Raw genomic sequence first — 20,572 nt, 5'->3', positions numbered from 1 at the left:
ACATTTTTTTCAGGCAGGGGGCAGAAATGCGGTACAGGGGAGAGAAACACTTACTTGGAAAGAAACCACACAACTGAATTGGAAAACTTGGAATGGGGCTTGTGGGAGGGGGACTCTACCTGAGATCTGGCTCCAGTACTTACAGCAAAGGGAACTTGGGTGAGTTACAGACTCTCTGTGCCTTGGTTTCTTCATCAGCAAAACAGAATCATCCCATCAACTGTAAGGTCCGTGGTATCAGAGGGTCCCCAAACGGACTGCACATCTGAGTCATGTTAACAAACACATTCCAGGCCCCACCTGAGCGCACTGAATCACAATCCCTGCAAGGAGGACACTGGACTTGTATTTGCATCGACCTTCCCAAGTGTTTCTTACTCTGACTAACTTGGGGGTGGGAAACATTGGGATGCATTACATCATTCCAAAGTCCAAACACAAAAGCAGAACAAGAATATATTCAATGCAGTCTCTTAAAGTGGAGAAAATTCTTGGGGGAACCTAGAATTGGAGGAAACCTGCCTTGCTGCTCTCCATCTTAACTTTACCCTGAGTACGGCAGAGACACGAGCCCTTCAGGACACATGCCTGAGGCAGTGACAGTCCAACTTTGGAAGTCCAACAGGGGAAGCCCTAGTTTTGAATTCCAGTTTGCATTGGGTAGAAATTAAGTTTACGTCTTTTTGTACAGCAACAAGGCCAGTCTTCTGCAAGCTGCTCACCTTACAAGGAAAAAAAACAAAATCATACTACCAAGAATTCAAACTTCAGCAGACATGGGTAAGTAAGGAAGTCTTATAAACCTGTTCTAGCCACCTAAAAAGAAACCAGAAATTTAGCAATTCTTTCACATTCAGGACAATTGTGTTCACTAGATCAGAGGCACTGAGACATGAAGAAAAGACCCCCTAAAAAGGGAAAGCATTCCTTCCTGCCCTAGGACATCCCTGCCAACTTCAGGGAGGTGGGAACCCTGCTGAACTCTCTACAGTATGTGTTGCTTTTGTGTCTGGAAGGTGTCTGACATCCTGGGATCTGAACCCATTTCAGGGAGCTCTGGGAAGAGCCCGAAACACTGATGGAATTATACAGTGCATGGAAATGGTTCAGTAGGACGAGGGTAAGTGCAGAAGCATGGCCAGGTCATACCGAGAGACAATGAGTGGCACTGATGGGGACAAAGATTAAGAACAAAAGTTTGTGCTTCGACTTCAGAAACTCAAACCAATAATTAATTTGCTCTTATAAGTAATAAGAAGCATTTTTCTATTTACATGAGAATTTAATCTCAAAACAGAAATCAGAAAAAAATATCCAGGGCATAAAACCTAAACCATAGCTTATATTTCTTCATTCTAAATGAGCTAAGAGTAAAATCTTCTCCATAAAATATATATTGTGGTTATAACAAGGCAAAAGTTTTAGTGAGAATCATTGGTATTCAATAGAAGAGTGAATTAAATACAGCCAAGGGAAGACCCAGGGGTCATACTTCTCTTGTATATTCCAAAGTTCCAGTGAAATTCCAGGTAATAGAGGTTATTTCCCGCACTGTTAAAGCGAGGTTGCAGACACTTCTGAATTTTGTCCCAGTGCTGAAGGAGGGCACACCTCTGTCCTGGAAAATGACACAGGGATGAATTCTCTTCCCATGACTCATTCTGGTCATTCTTCCAGCATCACAGAAACCAAAAAATAGGAATACGGCCAAATACATGATTTGCTATCCCTCTTCTTCAGATTTCTTGCCTGTTTCTTATGGATAATAACATTGCCTGAAGGATTATGATGAAAATATGATATCCAAGTATGTGTACAGTGTTGAACAAAATGCCTAGTACAAATTGGTCAATAAATAATTATGTGACTACTGAATTACATGGATTCTATAAATAACTAATAAATAATTATTGTGATTCCTTTTATTGGCAGTGCTCAAAACTCATCCCTGTGTGACCTCAAGTAAACCACGTAACTTTCTGAACCTGCAGTTTCATCATTTTTAAAATGAAGAAACTAGACAGATTTTCATTTTGACACAGAATGTCAGGTTTCTGAGACACCAGAGAATAGATAAATTTACAGCTTTTAATACATCTCAAAGCACTGTCATTACACAGTGAAGTTGGAGGATGGTGCGCGCTGCTGAGAGGCGCACTTTCCAATGGGATTGATCCAGTCCTCCTCCCTTCACTTCCACATGAATCTTGGGTAGCCCATGGTCACACTCATCACGCCCTCAACTCAGGCAAGTCCAACAGCCACACTTAGGAGACCTGGGCTACAGGACAAACTCCCAAGTCCTAGCCTCACAAAACTTAGTTGAGGATGGAAGCTGAGAAAGCGAGGAGGTGGTTCGGGGAAGCACGCTCCCCTACTCGACCCTCTCACCTCAAACTCACCTTCTGCTGCACAGGAACACTGAGGATCACCAACTATCCCTGACCATGAGCTTAATCTTGTCAGGTTCTGTTAGTGTAATGCAACCACACATCAACGGTGTTAGAGCAACTCAATATATATATATGTATATATCCAATAATATTCTCTGAGAAGCGTTCAAGGCCCTGTTCTTTTCAATATATGGGAAAACTAAAAACAACAAAATAGCATCAGGTTTACAAGACTCCCCAAGATACATGGTCACATATGTTTTCAGGGGATATATACAAATGATTATGATCACTTGATTCCTTGAAAAGAGCTCTTGTGGAACCAGAATGATAATTGTTAAATGACAAGTATGAAACGAGCATCCAGTGACATTAAAAAAACAAACCAACCTAAACATACAGGAAAAGCTACAGATGTGGGGATGTGAAACTGGTCTTAAGCGTAATGAAAAGACAAGATGCTGCCCCAGTAAGAGAAAAGAAATCAACATAACAATGGGAAGCAGCAAGAGGAATAATGATCCAGGAGAGAAAATATTTTCTAAAAATGAATTATTCATTCACTTTTCAGTAGCTACAAAAAAAAAAATGCAGAAGACCCAGGGGATATCACGGCAGTCTAAAAGTCTGATATCTTTCACATGTGGAAAAGCCTTAAGATCTGATTCAACTTAGAGAAAGTAGAGTGACTTCGGGACAACCGCTAAGAAAATATAACCTTTTGGGAAACTCTCTCTACCTTGATGATTTTATACACACAAGAGATGAGCAATGAGAACATGCTTAGATGTATTGGGAAAGAGGTGGACCTATAGCATTGTCACAAGGGTGCACAAATACTCAGAGTGACTGCTGAAGAAATGGTCCCCATCAGTGACCCTCAGGTGAGACCAGGGCCCTAGTGTTTCAGAACATCCTGGGCAACTGGAATGCAGGGCTCCTAAGATTCCATGACACTCCCACCTTCTAATTCTGTTATTGCAACTGCAGACCGTTACCTGGCACGCTGGCTGCTACCTCCCTCACTCTTGTCAGAGTCGGAGCTTTAGGTAGTGCCTTCAACTCTGAGCTCAGGCAGCCTGGACCCTGTTTTTGCGGTTAAAGACTCTAAAGTGTTGTGGGTGTTGATCAAGTTTTTCTCAACCGTAAGTTAACAATTCCAGTTATTGTCATCTCTCAGTCCTGATTAAACCTAACTGATTTCACTAGTTTGACACATCATGTGTTTGGTTTCTTCTCCCCAGTCTGAAACCACCTCTTCTGCCACAAGCGTCAGCATGGTGGTATCTGCCGACCTTTGTCGGCCCGAGGGCGAATGACATCCTAGAATCAGCTTAGGGTGAAAACTCCCCAGCTGGCAGAGGCAGTGTAGCAGTTCGAGACCTCAAAGAAATTCGCCTGCTCAAGCTGCCTACTCCCTGGCCAGCCAGCAATACAAAGTAAGTTCTATAGATTCACCATCAGAAATTGGTGGGCCGACCATCTATCTACTCTCTGAGAACCTGAGCGGTCTCTTCATCAAAATTGTCATCCTTCCATACTTCAGGAGGAAAACAGAAATGGGTTTTTAACTTCATGGTGTTAAGGATGGAAAACAGAGGCACAAGTATTTAACAGCACATTTGCAGTCTGGTGTGAGGTGAGGAGGAGAGTTAAATCCAACCTATTGAGGCTGCTGACACAGGCACAAACCACCTGTTCTTCTCAGCAAGAGGAAGCTAAATCATGTTTATGAGAGTCCTCTCTGTACCATGTATAGATGCTGCAGACAGGCAACATCTGTCTGTTGGTCTAAATGTCTGGGACTAATAAACTTCCATTCACTTCAGAGAACTTCTTTACGAGGGCCCAGTAGGCAGAAGCTCTGTTCTGGGCACCCTGGGGGAAACATAGTGACAGTACACAGCACCACTAAGAGGGTTTAAAGGGAACTACTCCTAATATGGCCAACTCTCTGGCAGCCATAAGTGATGACAGCGTCAAAAACAGGAGTACCACTTGGTAGGGAAGTCACCATGCAGGACTTTCGAGCTCTTGTTCCTAAAAGAGGAAGAAATGGCATAAGACATTGTGGAGGTAGCAGTGTGGAGTGTGTGCAGAGCAGGGACCCTGGGCTCCTGGGCTCCTGGGCTCCCATCAGAGTTGCCTATCTTCCAGTGCCTGGGTTTCCTCATCTGTTCCTTGCAGGTTGTATAATATGGTAGGCTACCTCAGAAAAGGATGCTGCAATGACTTCCATGATCCATTTCTTCTCAATCTCCTAGAGCAGTTCTTGGCACAGAGAAAACACTCTCTATTAGTTCTCCATTCTACTAGGTCTAACTTAATTCAAAGTTTATTAGTATTTGGGCATATGTATTTCTGAGCCTCAGTGTGTTATGCCTCATATTTTATGCAGTTATATTCAGATCACGATATTTTATATATTTGACATACTTGTGTAAAATTTCAGTACCAGGGGAAACCTGATGGTCCATAGTGCTAAGGGTCTTTCGACTGTGCAGGATATTATTACCTCATGCCCCAGCACAGTGTTTTGGGGAGGCTGGGGCTGGGAAAGTGTCCCCAAGATTCAGAGTCGAAGACCTCAGGGGCTGTGAATTCTGACTCTGCTTGTTCCAGGGTGGATCATGGAGTGTCCAAGTTACTTGATGTGCACTAGGTTTTCTCTGTCTCTAAGTTGATGGTATCAGATGCCAGAAAGTTGGGAAGTTGGTAACTAAAAGATGCAGAAATGTCTGCCTAGAGCCTGATACTGGGGCTTTTAGCACCATCCCTGGGATGGATGCTGCTGCCTGCCCTGTCAGTAGTGACAGCATGTTCAGCCTTGCACTGAGGCAGAGGTGTGTCTGTCTTTCTCAGGTGTGAGAAGTACAAAGACATCAAGACTTGTGCTGAGGATGGAGCACAGTTCGTGGAGAAGCTGGCAGAGAAACAAGAGCAAGCCCCTGAGGCACCAGTGTGATGAGCCCTGTTGGGGGGCAGGAGATGGGCAGGGGTGTGAATCTCTGAAGTGCAGCAACTCAGCTGGGAGAACTAAGAGCCAAGCTGGGCCAGGACAAGGGCAGGCATTTACATGGCAGGCACATGTCACACAAACATTTATAAAACAGAGAACAGTCATCTTAGTAAGTTATGGGTTGCAGTTGTTTCTTGAACCTTGTTTTCTCTTTTTAAAACAAGGAATTCTTGAAATTGGTACATGGTGAGTAAAAGAAAGTGAACCACCCAGCAGCATTTAGCACATTCAAATGGTGATGGTGTGTGATCACCACCCCATTTACTCTTAGAATCACCTCCTGCTGACTGCTGCATGTCATTCGTTCAGCAATGTTACCTTCTTGAACCTGTCCTTTTTTTCTTCCTACATCTTTCAAATCCACCCTTTGCACCTGGTCACATTTCTATGCGTGGCTTTAGTTCGAGTCACTGCAAGATACATTATTAATGAATTTCCATTTAGAAATGTCCATGGCCAAAGTGAGGAACTGAAAGGACATCCATTTGGAACTGATCTAGGAAGACACCGGCTTTTGTTGTTTACAGAAAAGAAAGATGAATGGAACATTATCGAGGATCTTACAGGAGCACTCTTTTATATAGAGGAACCCTTTAAAAATATATACATACGTATAACTTAAAGATATATATTTTTTATATTTTTTTCTCTTGGCCAAAGGCATTTCCCCAAATATGTGCTGACCTTCTGCTTGGAAAGCTCCTTGAGGACATTCTCACAGAAACCTCTGTTGCAGTATTAGAACTGATCACTCATCCCTTTCCATTATTAAATGTTCTCTACTATCTCACCTTAGGCAATATAAAGCCCTGGTTCACTCTCAGGCACGAGAGCTGACCCAGTTACGGGAGAAGATACAGGAAGGGAGAGATGCCTCCCGCTCACTGAATCAGCATTTCAAGGCCCTCCTCGCTCCTGATGACCTTGAAAAGTCCCAGGGTCAGGATTTCCGAGTGCAGTTGGCTGAGGGGCGCAGGCTGGCAGAGCGCCTTCTCCAGAAGCTGAGCCCAGGTGAGGTGGCCATGGGCCCTGATGGCACAGCTCCAGGCTTATGAAAGTCCTCAGACCTCAAGCCTCCCTGTGTGACAATTTTATGGGTAGTGTATCTTTCCAGTAAACATCTGTGGGCGTGACATGACCAGAACTTCCTAGGTAAAAACAGAGATGGGAAACCCATGGGGCTGGAGGTCACAGTATTGCAAGGTCTCCTCTTTCTTGATGGAGCGATGGTCTTTGGAGCAAGAGGCAGCAGTGGAGTCCCAGTTTTTAAAGGACTGGAAGGAGGCTGTGACAGGAGGCAGCTTGTTAGAGTGAAAAGAGACCCCGGAGACTAAGAGTGAAGGTTCCCAGGCTCTATCTTCAACAATGTCTTTAGCAACTGTGCCCAACTGATTAATTTATCCTTCCTGGGTTTCTGTCTCTAAATCTGTAAAGGCAAACAAATTGTCTCTGGCATTCAAATGTATGAGCCTTATGACTCACCTTCACATGAGATAAAGCCCCCTTGCTGTGTGCTGTTGGAGGAGAAGGCTCTTGAAGTGCTGGCATTTGGTGGTAGGAAGTGGTTGAGCTGGATCTCACTCCCCATGGAGACAGTGTCCCTGGGCCTCCTGTTCGAAGCCACTTGGAGAGACTATGAAGTCCTGATGTATGGGTATTGTGGAATAAGGCTGTTTGTCCTGTTCTAAGAGAAAGATACAGGTTCTAGAAATGTGAGGTGTGACAGGACACACAGCCTGTGCCTGGGAATCAGATCTGTGGCAGGATTGGGGAGACAGCTGCTGAAGTTCAGAGACAGGCTGGACAAGCCTCCAGTGATATGAAGAGGAAAAGATCTTTTCAATCAATATTTGGCCACATCTTGATGGTGACCCTGCAGATCAAGCGCGGCTGCCTCATGCATCAGGGAAACCATTCCTGAGGCTGGCCTGCTAGATAAAACAGAGCTTTCAGTACCGTCTGGTCTCATACATATAGATGTTCATGTCTCCGTGCACATAGGGCTCACTGTGCTTGCATAGGTGAAGTGGGAAATATCTGAATGGACACTTCTGTATTTGCAGAGAAAGATGAAGATGAGGATGAAGATGAGAAAGATGAGGAGATTGAGAAAGTACAGGAATCACCTGCCCCCAGGTAACACTGAATAATCAGGAGCGGGTAATGGGTGGTAAAATATGAAAAGGGTCTCAGAAAGAACACAAGGCGGGTGAAGGTAGTTACAGATTCCAGATGCAGGATAAGAAACCTGCAGAGTCCACTGATTTCATGCACTCACCCAGCAAGGAAATAGCCCTGTTAACATGCTTGTCCATTGTCTTCATGGTACGCGTAAGCATGACCCTAGATGAACTCACAGCCCAAGGGACTTCCTGCACACACAGAGGAGACCTGTTCTCCCCTGCAGTGAAAGCCAGGAGGAGGTGCAAAGCTGCTTTCTACACGGTTGTCTTTATGTTCTTTAAAGGAAAGATAAATAGCAGAGAGGCAACAAACAGAGGAATTAGGAAGTACCTAGCAAAGTTGAACACAAAGAAAAGTACCTAGACAAAGAATTTACATTTCATGTCACAATATTAAAATTTAAAAAAAAAAAAAATAGAAGGCACACCATCTCTGGAGTCTACAATGGCTCAAAGGCCTGTATTCCCATGGCCACCATGTGTTAATTACAACCCAGGTTAGACACACCGTGTGGCAGCTGTTTTTCGTCTCTGTGTGTGCTCTCAAGACTGTACCATACAGAGACAGCTGAGTCTCCGTCCTCAGCTCCTATCTACCCAGTGCAGTGATCACCAGCCACTGTTTCCTCTCTGGTTTTCTCTGCTCTGTTGCAGAGAGGAGAGTGGGATTGCCTGTTCCTCTTAAAGGAAACTCCCTTTGCTTTCCTCGGTGACCACTTCATGCCTCCTGTCAAAACCAGTAGGGACTTCCTGGGGTCCAATGCCTTTGGCTTAATCTTTCTGTCATTTCTATCCCACCGACACATCAGGGAGGTGCAGATGGCTGAAGGAAAGGAAGTCCCTCAGACTCACTGGAGGAAAGTGCTGTCACTTGTTCAAATAGTCACGACCCATCTGATTCCAACCAGCCTCACAGGAGCACCAAAATCACATCTGAGGAAGACAAAGTCGACTCTGCTCTGGTTGTAGAGAATGAACCTCTCATGATGAAGAGAAGGAAGCTCTAAACATTCTCCCAGGTAGCTTCTATTCTTTTGTCCTTTCCTGCCTCTGTCTAGGGGGCTGAGGGAAGATCAATTCTGAGGACAGGCTGCATACATACATACTGGTTTGATTTACATACTAAGACAGAGCTGGGTGCAGTGGCTCATACCTGTAATCTCAGCACTTCACGAGGCCTAGGTGGGTGGGTCACTTAAGTTCAGGAATTCAAGACCAGCTTGGGAAATGTGGTGAAACCAATCTTTACACAAAATATAAAAAATTAGCCAGACATGGTGGTGCGTACCTGTCATCGCAACTACCCGGGCAGCTGATGGGGGCAGTCATCTGGACCCAGGAGGCAGAGACTGCAGTGAGTCATAATTGCACCACTGCACTCCAGCCTGAGTGACAGACAGAGATTCTGTCTCAAAAAAAAAGAAAAAGAAATACAGAGAGAGAGAAACAGAGAGACAGAGAGAGAGAGAGAAAGAAAAGAAAAGAAAGAAAGAAAGAAAGGAAGGAAGGAAGGAAGGAAGGAAGGAAGGAAGGAAGGAAGGAAGGAAGGAAGGAAGGAAGGAAGGAAGGAAGGAAGGAAGGAAGGGAGAGAAAGAAAGAAAGAAAAAAGGAGAGAAGGAGAGAAAGGAAGGGAAGGGAGAGAAAAGAAAAGAAACTATGAGGGAATATTGCACACAGTTATCCGAGGGTCAGAGACCTTTCCTCTCCTCCTTGACCCATGGCATCACTTTGTCTTCCTGGCCCCAATGTCAGCATGTTGGACCACAGGCAGGTGTGACAAAGTCATAGCCATCTGTGTACAGGAGGTAGCTGTCAGGCCTCCTGGCTCGGTTCCTATGTCCCTTGTCACATGCAATAATGATTTGTGTCCCTCAACAATGTTCATGGAGTTTCTATGCCTGTCACAGGCCGCTGACAGTCTTGCCTGTGTATTTGGAGCTGTTGTTTCTTTGCATTCACTGTTCTCAGCCCCAGGCATGGTCTCCTTTAAATCAGCTTGTCCCAGCTAAGCAGCCACCTTGAAAGCAGGACATAAACACTTATACCTTTATCTTGCTTGTAGTTTCCCTAAACAAGGCTGGGCTCTGAGTTCTTCAAACCATGAGTGGCCAATGTTTCTGTGTAGCACCACAGATCCATTTTTATGCAGGGGTTGTTAGAATTTATCCATCAGTTCAGTCTCCTATATAAATTTCTCTAACCATTCATTGACCATGATATATGATGAGATAAATCGGTATTGCAACAACACTTCTGGAGAGTAGTTAGGGCAATTTTTGAATTCTTGTGAGAAAAGTTTTGTTTAACTGTTGGCACAGACTTAGATCAGAGAGGTGATTGTTATCTACCAGATGAGGGAGACTTTGTTCCATGGGCCTGGAAAGGAGGCTCATCTACTTCTGACAAGACTTAATTTACGGTGCCTTACAACCTTCCTGTCAAAATGTCACATTCTTACACTGAAGATATTTGTGTCTTGCACCATGACTGGGCACTGATTCCTTACTGTGACCTGCTCTTCTGAATTTGTTTACAGAAAATCAAAATGATCATGAGGAAGAGGAGGGGAAAGCGCCAGTGCCCCCCAGGTAACTGTGGATTTGTGGGCTGTTAGTTCAGTAGTGACACCTGGACACCACGGATCCAGGGAAAATAGGGAGTGACGAACAGAATTGTCTCATCGATTCATCCAACTGCAAATTACCCCCTTAACAATGTTGTCTTCTTTATTGTGGTACTTGAATAGCTTTCATTTCTTAATCCCACTCAAGCATAGGAACAGATAATCAGTTGAGCCAGGTGAACTGACTAAACTCAGGGATTTCCTGATCTCACCTGTTGTTTCCCATGTGGTTAATCCAGAGTGAGATGCATATCTGCTTTCTCTCTGTTTTGTGTGTATATTGTAGCTTTAGTATACATAATTGCAAGGAGAAAATTAAAATAGTGATATGATGTCAAAATTTGAAAAAGGGGAACTTAAAAACACAGCATCTCTGTGTCTGGAGTGCCCCAAGAGCTCTGTTCACTTGGATGCTGCATGTAAATGTCAACGCCATTTGTGTGAAGGAAGTGAAAGCCTGTGTTAGTTCTCTCTGCTGCAGGTCATGCGGCTAGTTTACAGGGAGAGTCTGGGTCTCCTGCAGCAGCTCCTTTGTGGCAGTGCCCTGATCACCTGCTGCTCGAGTTTGCTCTGTCCCCAGGGCAGTCACATCCACCCCACATTTAGAAGGATGGGTTTTCTCTCTTGAAGAGACTCCTCCTTTGCTTTCTGTGACCACTCCCTGTGTGTCCTATCAAATCACCTGTGTGATATCTGTCTAATCTGCTGTGGATTCCTATCCCTGCCGGCTCATCAGGAGGGTGCAGGAGTCTGACGAGAAGGGAGTCATGCAGGACTTACTAGAGGAATGTGGTTTTTCTCATTCTAGACACCATGATATATCCAACTCTTACCTGCATCATGAAGTCACTTTCTTGGCACTGGATGAAGAGAAAGTTTGCTCTGCTCAGGATGTTGCCAGGGATTACTCCAATTCCAAATGGGATGAAGCCCCAGCAGCTCTAGGTAGGCTCCTATTCTTTCCCACCACGTCTGTCTATGCGACAGATGTCATACCTTCAGGAAGACACTAAACATGCTGCCGGGTGGGAACCAGGCTCTAGAACTGAGTTTGAAGGAAGGCTTCCTAGGAGTCAGTGTTTTGCTCCATCCTCCTCCAAAACCACACATTGTCTTTCATCTTTGCCCCATTGGCAAATCACTGTACCCAAGGTTGACCTGAAAAATTCATACCCACCTCTGCAGCCTGGGTGCAGGATGTATCCACCAGTCCTCCTGATTTAGATTTCATCTATCATCACATGAAATCTTCTAATTTTCCTTCTCAAACAACCTGAGCTTCCCTGCTTACCTGACTCGGGCCACTGGCAGCCTTATATATATGCTTGGAGCTGCCATTACCCTCGTTCACTTCTCTCAGGCTAGACTCCCTCCCCTTTTAGCAGGCTTGTCTTAGCTAAGAAGTCTCTGAGTACCAGAACATGACACCACTATTAGATTTTGTATGTTTCTGAAAGGAGGCTGGGCCCTGGAACTCCCTGCCACATGAAAGGCCTAAGTTTCCATGTAGCATTAGAGATTCATTTAATTTAATCTGTCCCTCTAAATGTAAATTCTACAAAAACACCAAACAGCTTATCAGAAGGAAACATACTGAACACTGCAGTAACCTGCTAGGAAGCATTTAAGTAGATTTCCAGGATCTGTTAGTAAATAGAATATGGTTAACATTTTGCTGTGACTCAGGACAGAAGGGACTGTGATGATGACCTGTCATATCAGGGAGATTTGCTCCATGGCTCAGGAAAGCACACCTAGTGACTTCTCACAAGGCTCACCCTGAGGCCTCCTGAAGTTTATCTCACAATACCCTGTTATCACACCGAGTATATTTATACCCTAGGTAGGTTTGGATACAAGGTTGTGCATGTATGAATGGGATGAAGTTCACGTGACTGGTCTTCTCTTAATTTCCTTGCAGAAAAGCAAAATAATCTTGAAGAGGTGAAAGGAAAACAAACAATTGATCCCAGGTAATTAAAGAAATTCAGGGGCTGTCTATTCAGGGGTGATACCTGTGAAACTCATATCCACAGAAAACCAGAAAGTCCTGAATATACCAGCCAACCAGAAATGATCCTTTCTAACCATGTTTTACATTTTCATTGTGATCCTTGCATTGTTAGCCATTTCGTGTTAACTTCTCAGGTTCAGTACATAAAACCAGTTGATCTTGTGAAAAACTAATCAGTCCCAGCGATTTCCTTAAAGCAGCAATCCTCTTATGTTTTCAACCAGCCTGAGATGCATATCTGCTTTCTGCTAGTTTTGCATTAACACAATGCTAAGCATTTCTAGGCAAGGAAATTGGGTAGAAAAAAATTATTATACCACACATAATAATGAGAGAAGGACTTCATGGCATGAGAGTTTGGGGATATAATTATGCCTCAAATGCTATGTTTACTTGGCCACTACACATAAAATTTAATACCATTTTTAAAAAAGGAATGAAGCCACCGTTATGGAACAGGATATTCAGTAAGTCACAACTGTACCATACAGAGAGACTCAGTCTCCTTCCTCAGAAAATCGTGATCTGGCCACTTTGCTGAGCTCCTGATGCTTCTCTCTCTCTCTCTCTCATCTCTCTTTCCCTCTCTCTGTATTGCAACCTACCCCATGACAACCACACTGTGACCCACCGAGAAGAGGAGAATATTGAACTCTCTAATGGGCTAACCCATTTGATTTCTGCCATCACTCCCTCCTGCCTCACGTGAAGCCAGCAGGGCTCTGAAACTCCTTGGATTAATCCTTACTCCTTCCTACCTTACAGGATCAGCAGGGGACCACTGAGGGGGGACAAGCATGAAGTCCCCCAGGAGTCACTGGATGGATGTTGCTTGACTCCTTCCATCCTTCCTGACCTACCTCACTCCTACCGCCCTTATGGGAGCACTTCATACTGTTTTGAAGAAAAGCAAGTCAGCTTGGCTCTTGTAGACAGTGAGTACTCCATTGTGACCACAATAAATCTCCAATTGGTGTCCCAGGTAGACTCTGTAATCCTTGCACCCCTGGCTGGACAGAGATGTGTCATTGGGGTGGGCATGACTCACAGACACAGGATGATTTGCATCAGAATCGAAAATCAAGTTGGAAGCACAGACATGGGGTGTGTCAGTGAGCTTTGCTCTCTTCCTCATCTCAGACCAGGCCTGTGTCACCCTGGGCCACTGTCACGACATTGACAAATTCAACCCAACGTACGCAGCACGTGCCCAACAGGTGTCGGTCAGGCCTCTTAATCTGAATAAGATTTGTCTTGCCAGCTATTGTGTTCCTTACAAGTTCCTTTCTGTAACCATGTCCTTTGAGATTCTATGCCTGCCCAAGGCCTGTGGCATCTTAGTCTACTTTTCCTTAAAGATATTACCCAGGTTTCAAAGAACCTAGCCTCATTATCTGTGTCTCTGATGTTAGCCTGTTTTAGGTGAGCAGTACATTTGCTTTTGTTATGTGTCTAGAAACAAGACTGGGCCTTGTCACTCCTAGATGTCACAAACAACCAATGTCTCTTTGTAGTACCAAAGTTTCATTTTGATTCGAGGGTCTGTACGTTCTCGCCTTCATTCTAATTTCAGTGTCTAAAATCCTTGCAACCTTGAACAATGTGGGTATTTGATGACTGAAGGCTGAATAGTGCAGTTTTCCTTCTAGAAAGCCATTGAAGTGTTTGCCTTGAATTGGTGTGAAAAATTTGCATAGCTATTTGCACAAAATCAGGACTGTTGATGTTGTGATAACAATCTATAACAACAGGGAGATTTCATTCCTAGGCTCAGGGAAGAAAACCAAGGCATCTCTCTCTTGACAGGACCTCAGGCCTCCTGGAATGTTTCTCTCACATTGTCTTGTTCTCCCACTGAGGAAACTGATGTTCCTATGTTAGGACTGCACAGTGGATTGTTTGTGTGTGTAGGAGAACCTGCTTAATGTGTTTGTCTCTGTCTGAATTTATTTGCAGAAATTGAAAAGGATCAAGAGGAGCTAGAAGATCAAGACCCGCCGTGCCCCAGGTAACTCTGAGGAATCATGGACAGTTAATTCACTGTAGATATCTGGAGTCTCGGATGCAGGGAAAATCAGAGTGTGCAGAATATAACTGTTCCATCTGTTCAGCCAACCATGAAATAGCCGTATTGATAAGGTTGACTCTTTTCATTGTACACCTGTATTTGTATTTCTTTTTTATTAATTTTTTCGAATTCTACTAATCTGCATTCAGTTAACTCTGTTGAACTGATCAGTCACAGACATTTTCTGCAGTCCCCTTTTCTGTCCTTTTTGCTTAAGTGAAGTTGAGCTGCACATCTGATGTCTGCCTCATTGGCATTACCATGTTTACAAGTATTTGACAGCAGAAAAGTGAATGAAAATAACTCTGTCATGCTACAATGTTGAGAGCAAGAGATGTTGAGGATACAGGACCTCTGTCTGGGAAGACTCAAGAGCCTGTATTAATTTGGCTCCCGATGCTAATTTCAACAAAATGTATGCAAAAGTGCCCAATGCATTGTGTCCTGGCAGTTTCCCACAGGGATCACTCCATCTCTTTCCTCCCCAGCTCATTGCCTGCCCAGTGCACTGAGAGCCTGTCACACTCTGTTTCCTGCTCAAGACAGGGAAGGATGGTTGTATCTCCCTGAGGGGACTGTACTTTGCTTCCTCTGGGCCTTCCTGAGGGCCTCCCTATAGAACCAGCTGGGCACAGTGGTGTTCGTTCTCTCTGTTGTTTATCTTCTGTCATCTTTACCCCAGGTTGATCCAGGATCTGCCAGAGGTGAAGGAGCAGGAAATGCCAGAGGACTCCGTGGATGAAGTTTACTTGACTCCTTTAGTTCACCGTGACCTATCTGACTGCCACCAGCCTTATAGCAGCACCTTGTCCTCATTGGAGGATCAACTTGCCTGCTCTGCTCTGGATATAGCCTGTGAGTACTCCAGTCTGGAGGTCACAAAGCTCCACTGTCCTCCCAGGGAGCCTCTGTATGTTTTGTTTCTGCAACTCGTGCAGCTGAGACAGACCACCTCCGCAGGCAGGCCGTATACACTGAGCCTGTTTTGAATTTGGCTCTTGGATGCAGTTTTCAGCACAGACATCCACTGGGTAGAACTTCCTCTTCTCCTGTTCCAAGAGCCTCCTCTGTCACCTGGCTTCTTCTCACAAGAGCAGGCTGTGACTGTCAAAACAGGCCAGACAGGGGTGTGGTGAGGGCTTATGGCAAATTCTTGGCCACAGTATATTTATATAACAGACTTCCTTCTTTAAGGTACAGCATCTCTGTTTTCTGAAATTATGTTGCAAACTACATGTCCTTATCTCTTCTCTGGCCATCCATCTATGCTGGGAGTTTTTCCTGATTGTTTGGAGGCCTGTTTCATGATTCCTGTGTCCCAAGCTAGTTTCTCTTCTTCAGTGATCCCCAGCCATGGGGTTATGGACCATTATGGGTCCATGACCTGTTAGGAACTGGCCCACAGGCAGGACGTGAGTGGAGGGAGAGCTTTTCAGCCTGGATTCCACCTCCTGTCAGGTCAGCAGGGGCATTAGATTCTCACAGGAGCTCGAACCCTATTGTGAAGTGCACATGTCAGGAATCTAGATGGTGCTTTCCTTATGAGAATCTAATGCCTGATGATCTGTCACTGGCTCCCAGTGACTGTCACCCCCAGATGAGACCACCTAGTTGCAGGAAAACGAGCTTAGGGTTCCCACTGATTTTACATTATGGTGAGTGGTATAATTGTTTCATTATATATTACAATGTAATATTTATAGAAATAAAGTGCACAGTAAATGTAATGTGCCTGAAACATCCCAAAACCATTCCCCCTAACCTAGTCCCTGAAAAACTGTCTTCCATGAAACCAGACCCTGGTGCCAAAAAGGTTGGGAACTGCGGCTCTACTTCCTCTGAGGGGTCTTCCCTCCACTGACGCACTCCAGCGTCCCTTCCTCTATGCGTGGCCAGGCTTGCATCCTCTGCAGAGCTCCAGTGGTTTTCTCCACGTGTGGGTTTCTAGTTTCAATCAAGTTTTGGGCTCAGTGCTATATTCTCATGAAAACCATCGACAACTAGTGTCCCTCATGAGGTTCTGGCGTAACCGATGAGCAAAGCAGAGTGGTTCCTGTCCCCATGACGTCCAGAAAACCCTTCCTCTGAGCAAGTGCCCTTTGAGATAGCAGCTTCACAGGACGTGTAAAAACAAAATCCAATTTTCATTTCTTCGTGTTCATTCTCTCCCTTTTTTTTAACTTCTATTCTGGGAATTTCATGTACATTTTTGGAGGTTTTACCCATTACATTATCTTCTTGTAAGAGCAAGTAACTCTGTGCTGTCCCTCAGTATATTGAATTAAGTTGTAATGAAATTAGCAAAAATGCCAAGTGTGGTGATTCACGCCTGTAATTCCAGCACTTTGGGAGACCAAGGAGATGGATCTCCTGAGCTCAGGAGTTTGAAACCAGCATGGGTAACGTGGTGAAATCCTGTCTCTACCAAAAAAAATTAGCGGGGCATGGTGGTACACACCTGTAGTCCCAGCTTCTCGGGAGGCTGAGATGGAAGGATCACCTGAGCCTGGTTAGTTGAGGCTGCAGTGAGCCATGATTGCACCACTGCACTCCAGCCTGAGCAACAAAGTGAGACCCTGTGTCACACTCTCCCACACACACACACACACACACACAGAAAGAAACTAGCAACAAAAATGTTGGCCTCTATTCTATTTTGGTAAGTAAGTGCCTTTCATACTGGGACCATCTCCATTCCCATTTTGCATTTCTCCCTGAGTTTCAAAAAAGCAAATACTTTTCTAGGATCACAGTGATTCATGAAACAATTAAAGTACACACTGTCCTTGCACCTGCTGTATGTCCTGCCCCTTTGCAAGCAAGCTCTGTCCTGCTATAACCCATTCAAGGCTCAAAGGACACTTGCAAGTGGGCAGTGGCATCTCCATGTTGGAGCTGAGGTCACTGAGGCATATTTAAGAAAACTTAGAAAACCTTGCAGAGAATGAGGATGTGGAGAGGGGAGGAGAGAGAGGAGCTTCACAGCAAGGTAGATCCAGCCCTGCAGGCCCCGTCCGTATCCTGAGCCCAAGCTGGACTGGCGTAATGTCATTGGAAGTCTTTTCTTAGTCCACTCAGAACGCTATTCCTCTCCCTGGAGAAATGGAAAGAATCTGTTTAAGGGGTGCCACCCAAACGCCACTGGAGCAGTGGGTAATGTGAGGATCGTGTCCTCTGTTACCTTCCTAAGGAACCGCACGTGATGATCTGTGGCTCTTGCGGCCCCTGAATTTCCGAGAAGGGACTGGTCCCTCTCCTACATTGCCTCTGTCTGCTGACACCCACTATATGGCAATACGATGGATATGTGTCGGTAGAGGGTCAAACCATTATAGGCAATGGGAAATTCAAAATATCCCAGAACCCAGAAATTTTGCCTCACTTAGTGTTTGGTCTGTAGCCTCCCAGCCCCCTTTCTCGTGGTTCTTTCTCAAAGCCTCGCAGCTCTAATTCTTGGCCTGTTCTTACAACCCTGTGCGGAGGGGGGGCGGGGGAACAGCTCCGCCTCTCCTGCGCCCTGAGGGCTCTCTAGAACTTTCCCTCTAGGCACAGGAAGGAGAATAATAATAACCGAATAATCGGGATGTTCTTGTTAGAGGATCCAAAGCCCTCTGGGCTGCAGCAGAGGTTTTTCCTTCAGGGACACCCCAGCCTGGGCCCCTGCGCTGTCAACATCCCCAGGCACAGACAGAAAAGGTGACATCGCCTGCATTCAGGCACAGACAGGAAAGGTGACCTCGCCTGCATTCACATGAGGTCTGTCTGTGTGGTGTGGGTCACTGGGTGGCTTTACGGACAGCAGAGACATCGGGGATGGGTGTTCTGGGCGTGCTTAACAGAGGGAAAACTCAGGTTGTTCCTACTGAAGCCGCTTCTCCTTTCAGCTCCCACCAAGAAGGCCTGTCCCCAAGGGACTTGGAGTGGAGACTTGAGCCATCACCTCTCAGAGGTGCAGGCTTCACAGGCACAGCTGGAGCCAAGCACCCTGGTGCCCAGTTGTCTGCGACTACAGCTGGATCAAGGGAATGGCTTGGCCAGGCGGGGCCCCTCCTCTACCACTTGCAGCTTCTCAGCCAATGCTGATTCTGGGAACCACCGGCCCTTCCAAGGTAGGGAAGGAAACGGCGTCATGAAGATCTAATCCAGGTGTTGGTGGTCACGGTGCTGTGGGTGGAGGAGAGAATGGGACCACTCTGTGCTTCCTCAGGGTCAAGATGAAATTCAGGATGCTCCAAGCCAGTGAGATGAGCAAAGGTTCTGGGTTTGCCACTTCCTGCTTGTTGACTTTAGCCTAGGTTTTTGTCTTTTTGCTATTTACATCTCTGTTCCCTCATCTGAGATAGCTGAAAAATAATATCTACCTGCAATCTTTGTTGGGAATATTAATTATTATAATTTCCAAAGGGCCTGATTCCATAAGAATTGCCCCATAAACCTATGAATAGGTGTTATCTAATCCTTTTATCTTTCTGCTCAATTTGCACTTAGAAAGTGACTTCACGGATGATGTCTCCTCTGAGGTAGAGCAGTTATGAAGATCTCTGCTTTCTAGGGCCCCTCTTCCTTTCCTTTCTCACACAGACTCCTCTGCCAGTTTTCTTCCTGTCCTTCCCCATCCCTCATGAAGCCAATTTTCCCCTATCAGGCACTTTCAGTAACAACCTATGAGGCACATTGAGTAACAGTGTAAATCCTGGGCCCACACTCACTCTCCTGACATGTCCAGTTTCCTCTGCTTTTTTTCCTGCTTTTTTTGAAATAAAAGGGCAACTTTCACATGGAAAGTGTTCACATTAGTGTATTTTATGAAATTCCATTTAGTTCAAATTCTCCACTCATGTCCACGGCCATGTCCTCAGTTTCTGTCTCACAGGGGATATAACTTCTGCTAGTTTCCTTAAAGCCTAGGTGGTGTTCATTCTCACTCTCCGTCCCACTCGGTGCTCCTCCTGGAGCCCCTGGGGCTGCCTGGTGCTGCTCATCTGTCAGGTGATGCCCTCAGCTGAGGAATGAGGGAACCCCTGTCCTCAGAAGGAGGGAGGGTTGGGTGAGATAACGAGCACCATCTGGGCCCGTGGAGGGGACACATGGAAGACGCTCAGGGAGTGTCAGGGGATGCACAGTCACTGACACATGTCGGGATGACTTATTTAGACTGATTTCTTCCCACTGGACTCTCCTTTTGCTTCTCTATGGATTCTCACACCCCCAGCCAAGACTCACCCAATGGCTCAGACACACTCCCTGTTGCTCACTTTCCTGGAGTCCAGAGCCTGGGCACCAGGTAAGAGGACAGAGTGAATGCCTTTTGTTTCATTAATATTTTCCTTCACCTGGTGATTTCTCCTGCTACCAGGTCATTTGTTTCTCCCACACCTTTTCTTTCTCATTCTTCTCATGTCTCTAATTTTTTTTTCCCATTTCATTGGACCAGAATAGTGATGATACTGTTACATTCAATCTCTCCCAGTCCCTATGTACCTGCTACAAATAACATGTACAAGCCGGTGGTGAGCATGCCTGTAATCCCAGCACTTTGGGAGGCGGCCCGGGCAGATCACGAGTCAGGACATCCAGACCATCCTGGCAAACACTGTGGCTTGTTTCTGCCAAACACAAAGAAAAAAAAAATTAGCCGAGGCGTGGTGGCTGAGCCTGTAATCCAGCCTCTGGGAGGCTGAGGGAAAGAATGGCATGAACCTGCTTGAGGCAGCGAGGCTTGCAGTGGCGGAGATCATGCCATGATCTGGTGACAGGCGAGACTCCGATCTCAAAAAAAAAAATTAAATAAATAAAAAAATAAAATAAAATAACATGTACAGATATATGCATTTATATCATTTGTCCTATTATGTGTGACTATGTATATCTGGTGTATATACTACATAGGGTGTATATATATGCAGTAGATCATATAATGATGCAACTTTTGTAAATTCTCTAGCTTTAGTCTTCCTGATTCTTTCCTCTCATCAGCTGCTGTCACCTCTGTCTGGTCTCACCTCAGTGCCACATGGGCTGCCACCCTGCCAGGCCCTTCCATTCTCATCTCCTGTTAGAAGCCAGCTCTGATTTGACTTTGATTCTTGTAATCTCTGCTCTCCCCAAAGCATACCCTACATACACTCCCTTGCCTTTGCCTTATCTACCTGGAAGCTATTTGTGTTTCTTAATCCTGTGTTTCTTGAATATTGTTGTGAATTGGCAATGCCTTTGACTCCTGGCAATCTTACCGTTGCTCAGTAATGTGGGAAAGATCAAGAAAAAGGAAA

At 45.2% G+C, this 20,572-nt stretch overlaps 1 protein-coding gene across 1 annotated transcript in view; it reads left to right on the top strand.

The window, feature by feature from the left end:
* The window catches only part of LOC101014427 (neuroblastoma breakpoint family member 1-like), a 113,758-nt gene that overhangs the window by 50,313 nt on the left and 42,873 nt on the right, over positions 1–20,572 (top strand). The window contains 14 exon segments of the mRNA XM_031665715.1: positions 692–780; positions 1,051–1,109; positions 5,256–5,354; positions 6,209–6,423; positions 6,847–6,966; positions 7,476–7,525; positions 8,250–8,334; positions 10,132–10,183; positions 11,027–11,163; positions 12,140–12,191; positions 12,998–13,167; positions 14,189–14,240; positions 14,983–15,155; positions 18,185–18,409. Of these exon segments, the coding sequence (XP_031521575.1) occupies positions 692–780; positions 1,051–1,109; positions 5,256–5,354; positions 6,209–6,423; positions 6,847–6,966; positions 7,476–7,525; positions 8,250–8,334; positions 10,132–10,183; positions 11,027–11,163; positions 12,140–12,191; positions 12,998–13,167; positions 14,189–14,240; positions 14,983–15,155; positions 18,185–18,409 (1,578 nt within the window).

Source organism: Papio anubis, chromosome 1, assembly GCF_008728515.1.
Source record: "Papio anubis isolate 15944 chromosome 1, Panubis1.0, whole genome shotgun sequence".
Lineage (NCBI taxonomy): Eukaryota > Metazoa > Chordata > Mammalia > Primates > Cercopithecidae > Papio > Papio anubis.
The sequence above is the reverse complement of the archived record's forward strand: the minus strand, read 5'-3'. Positions and strand labels throughout refer to the sequence as shown.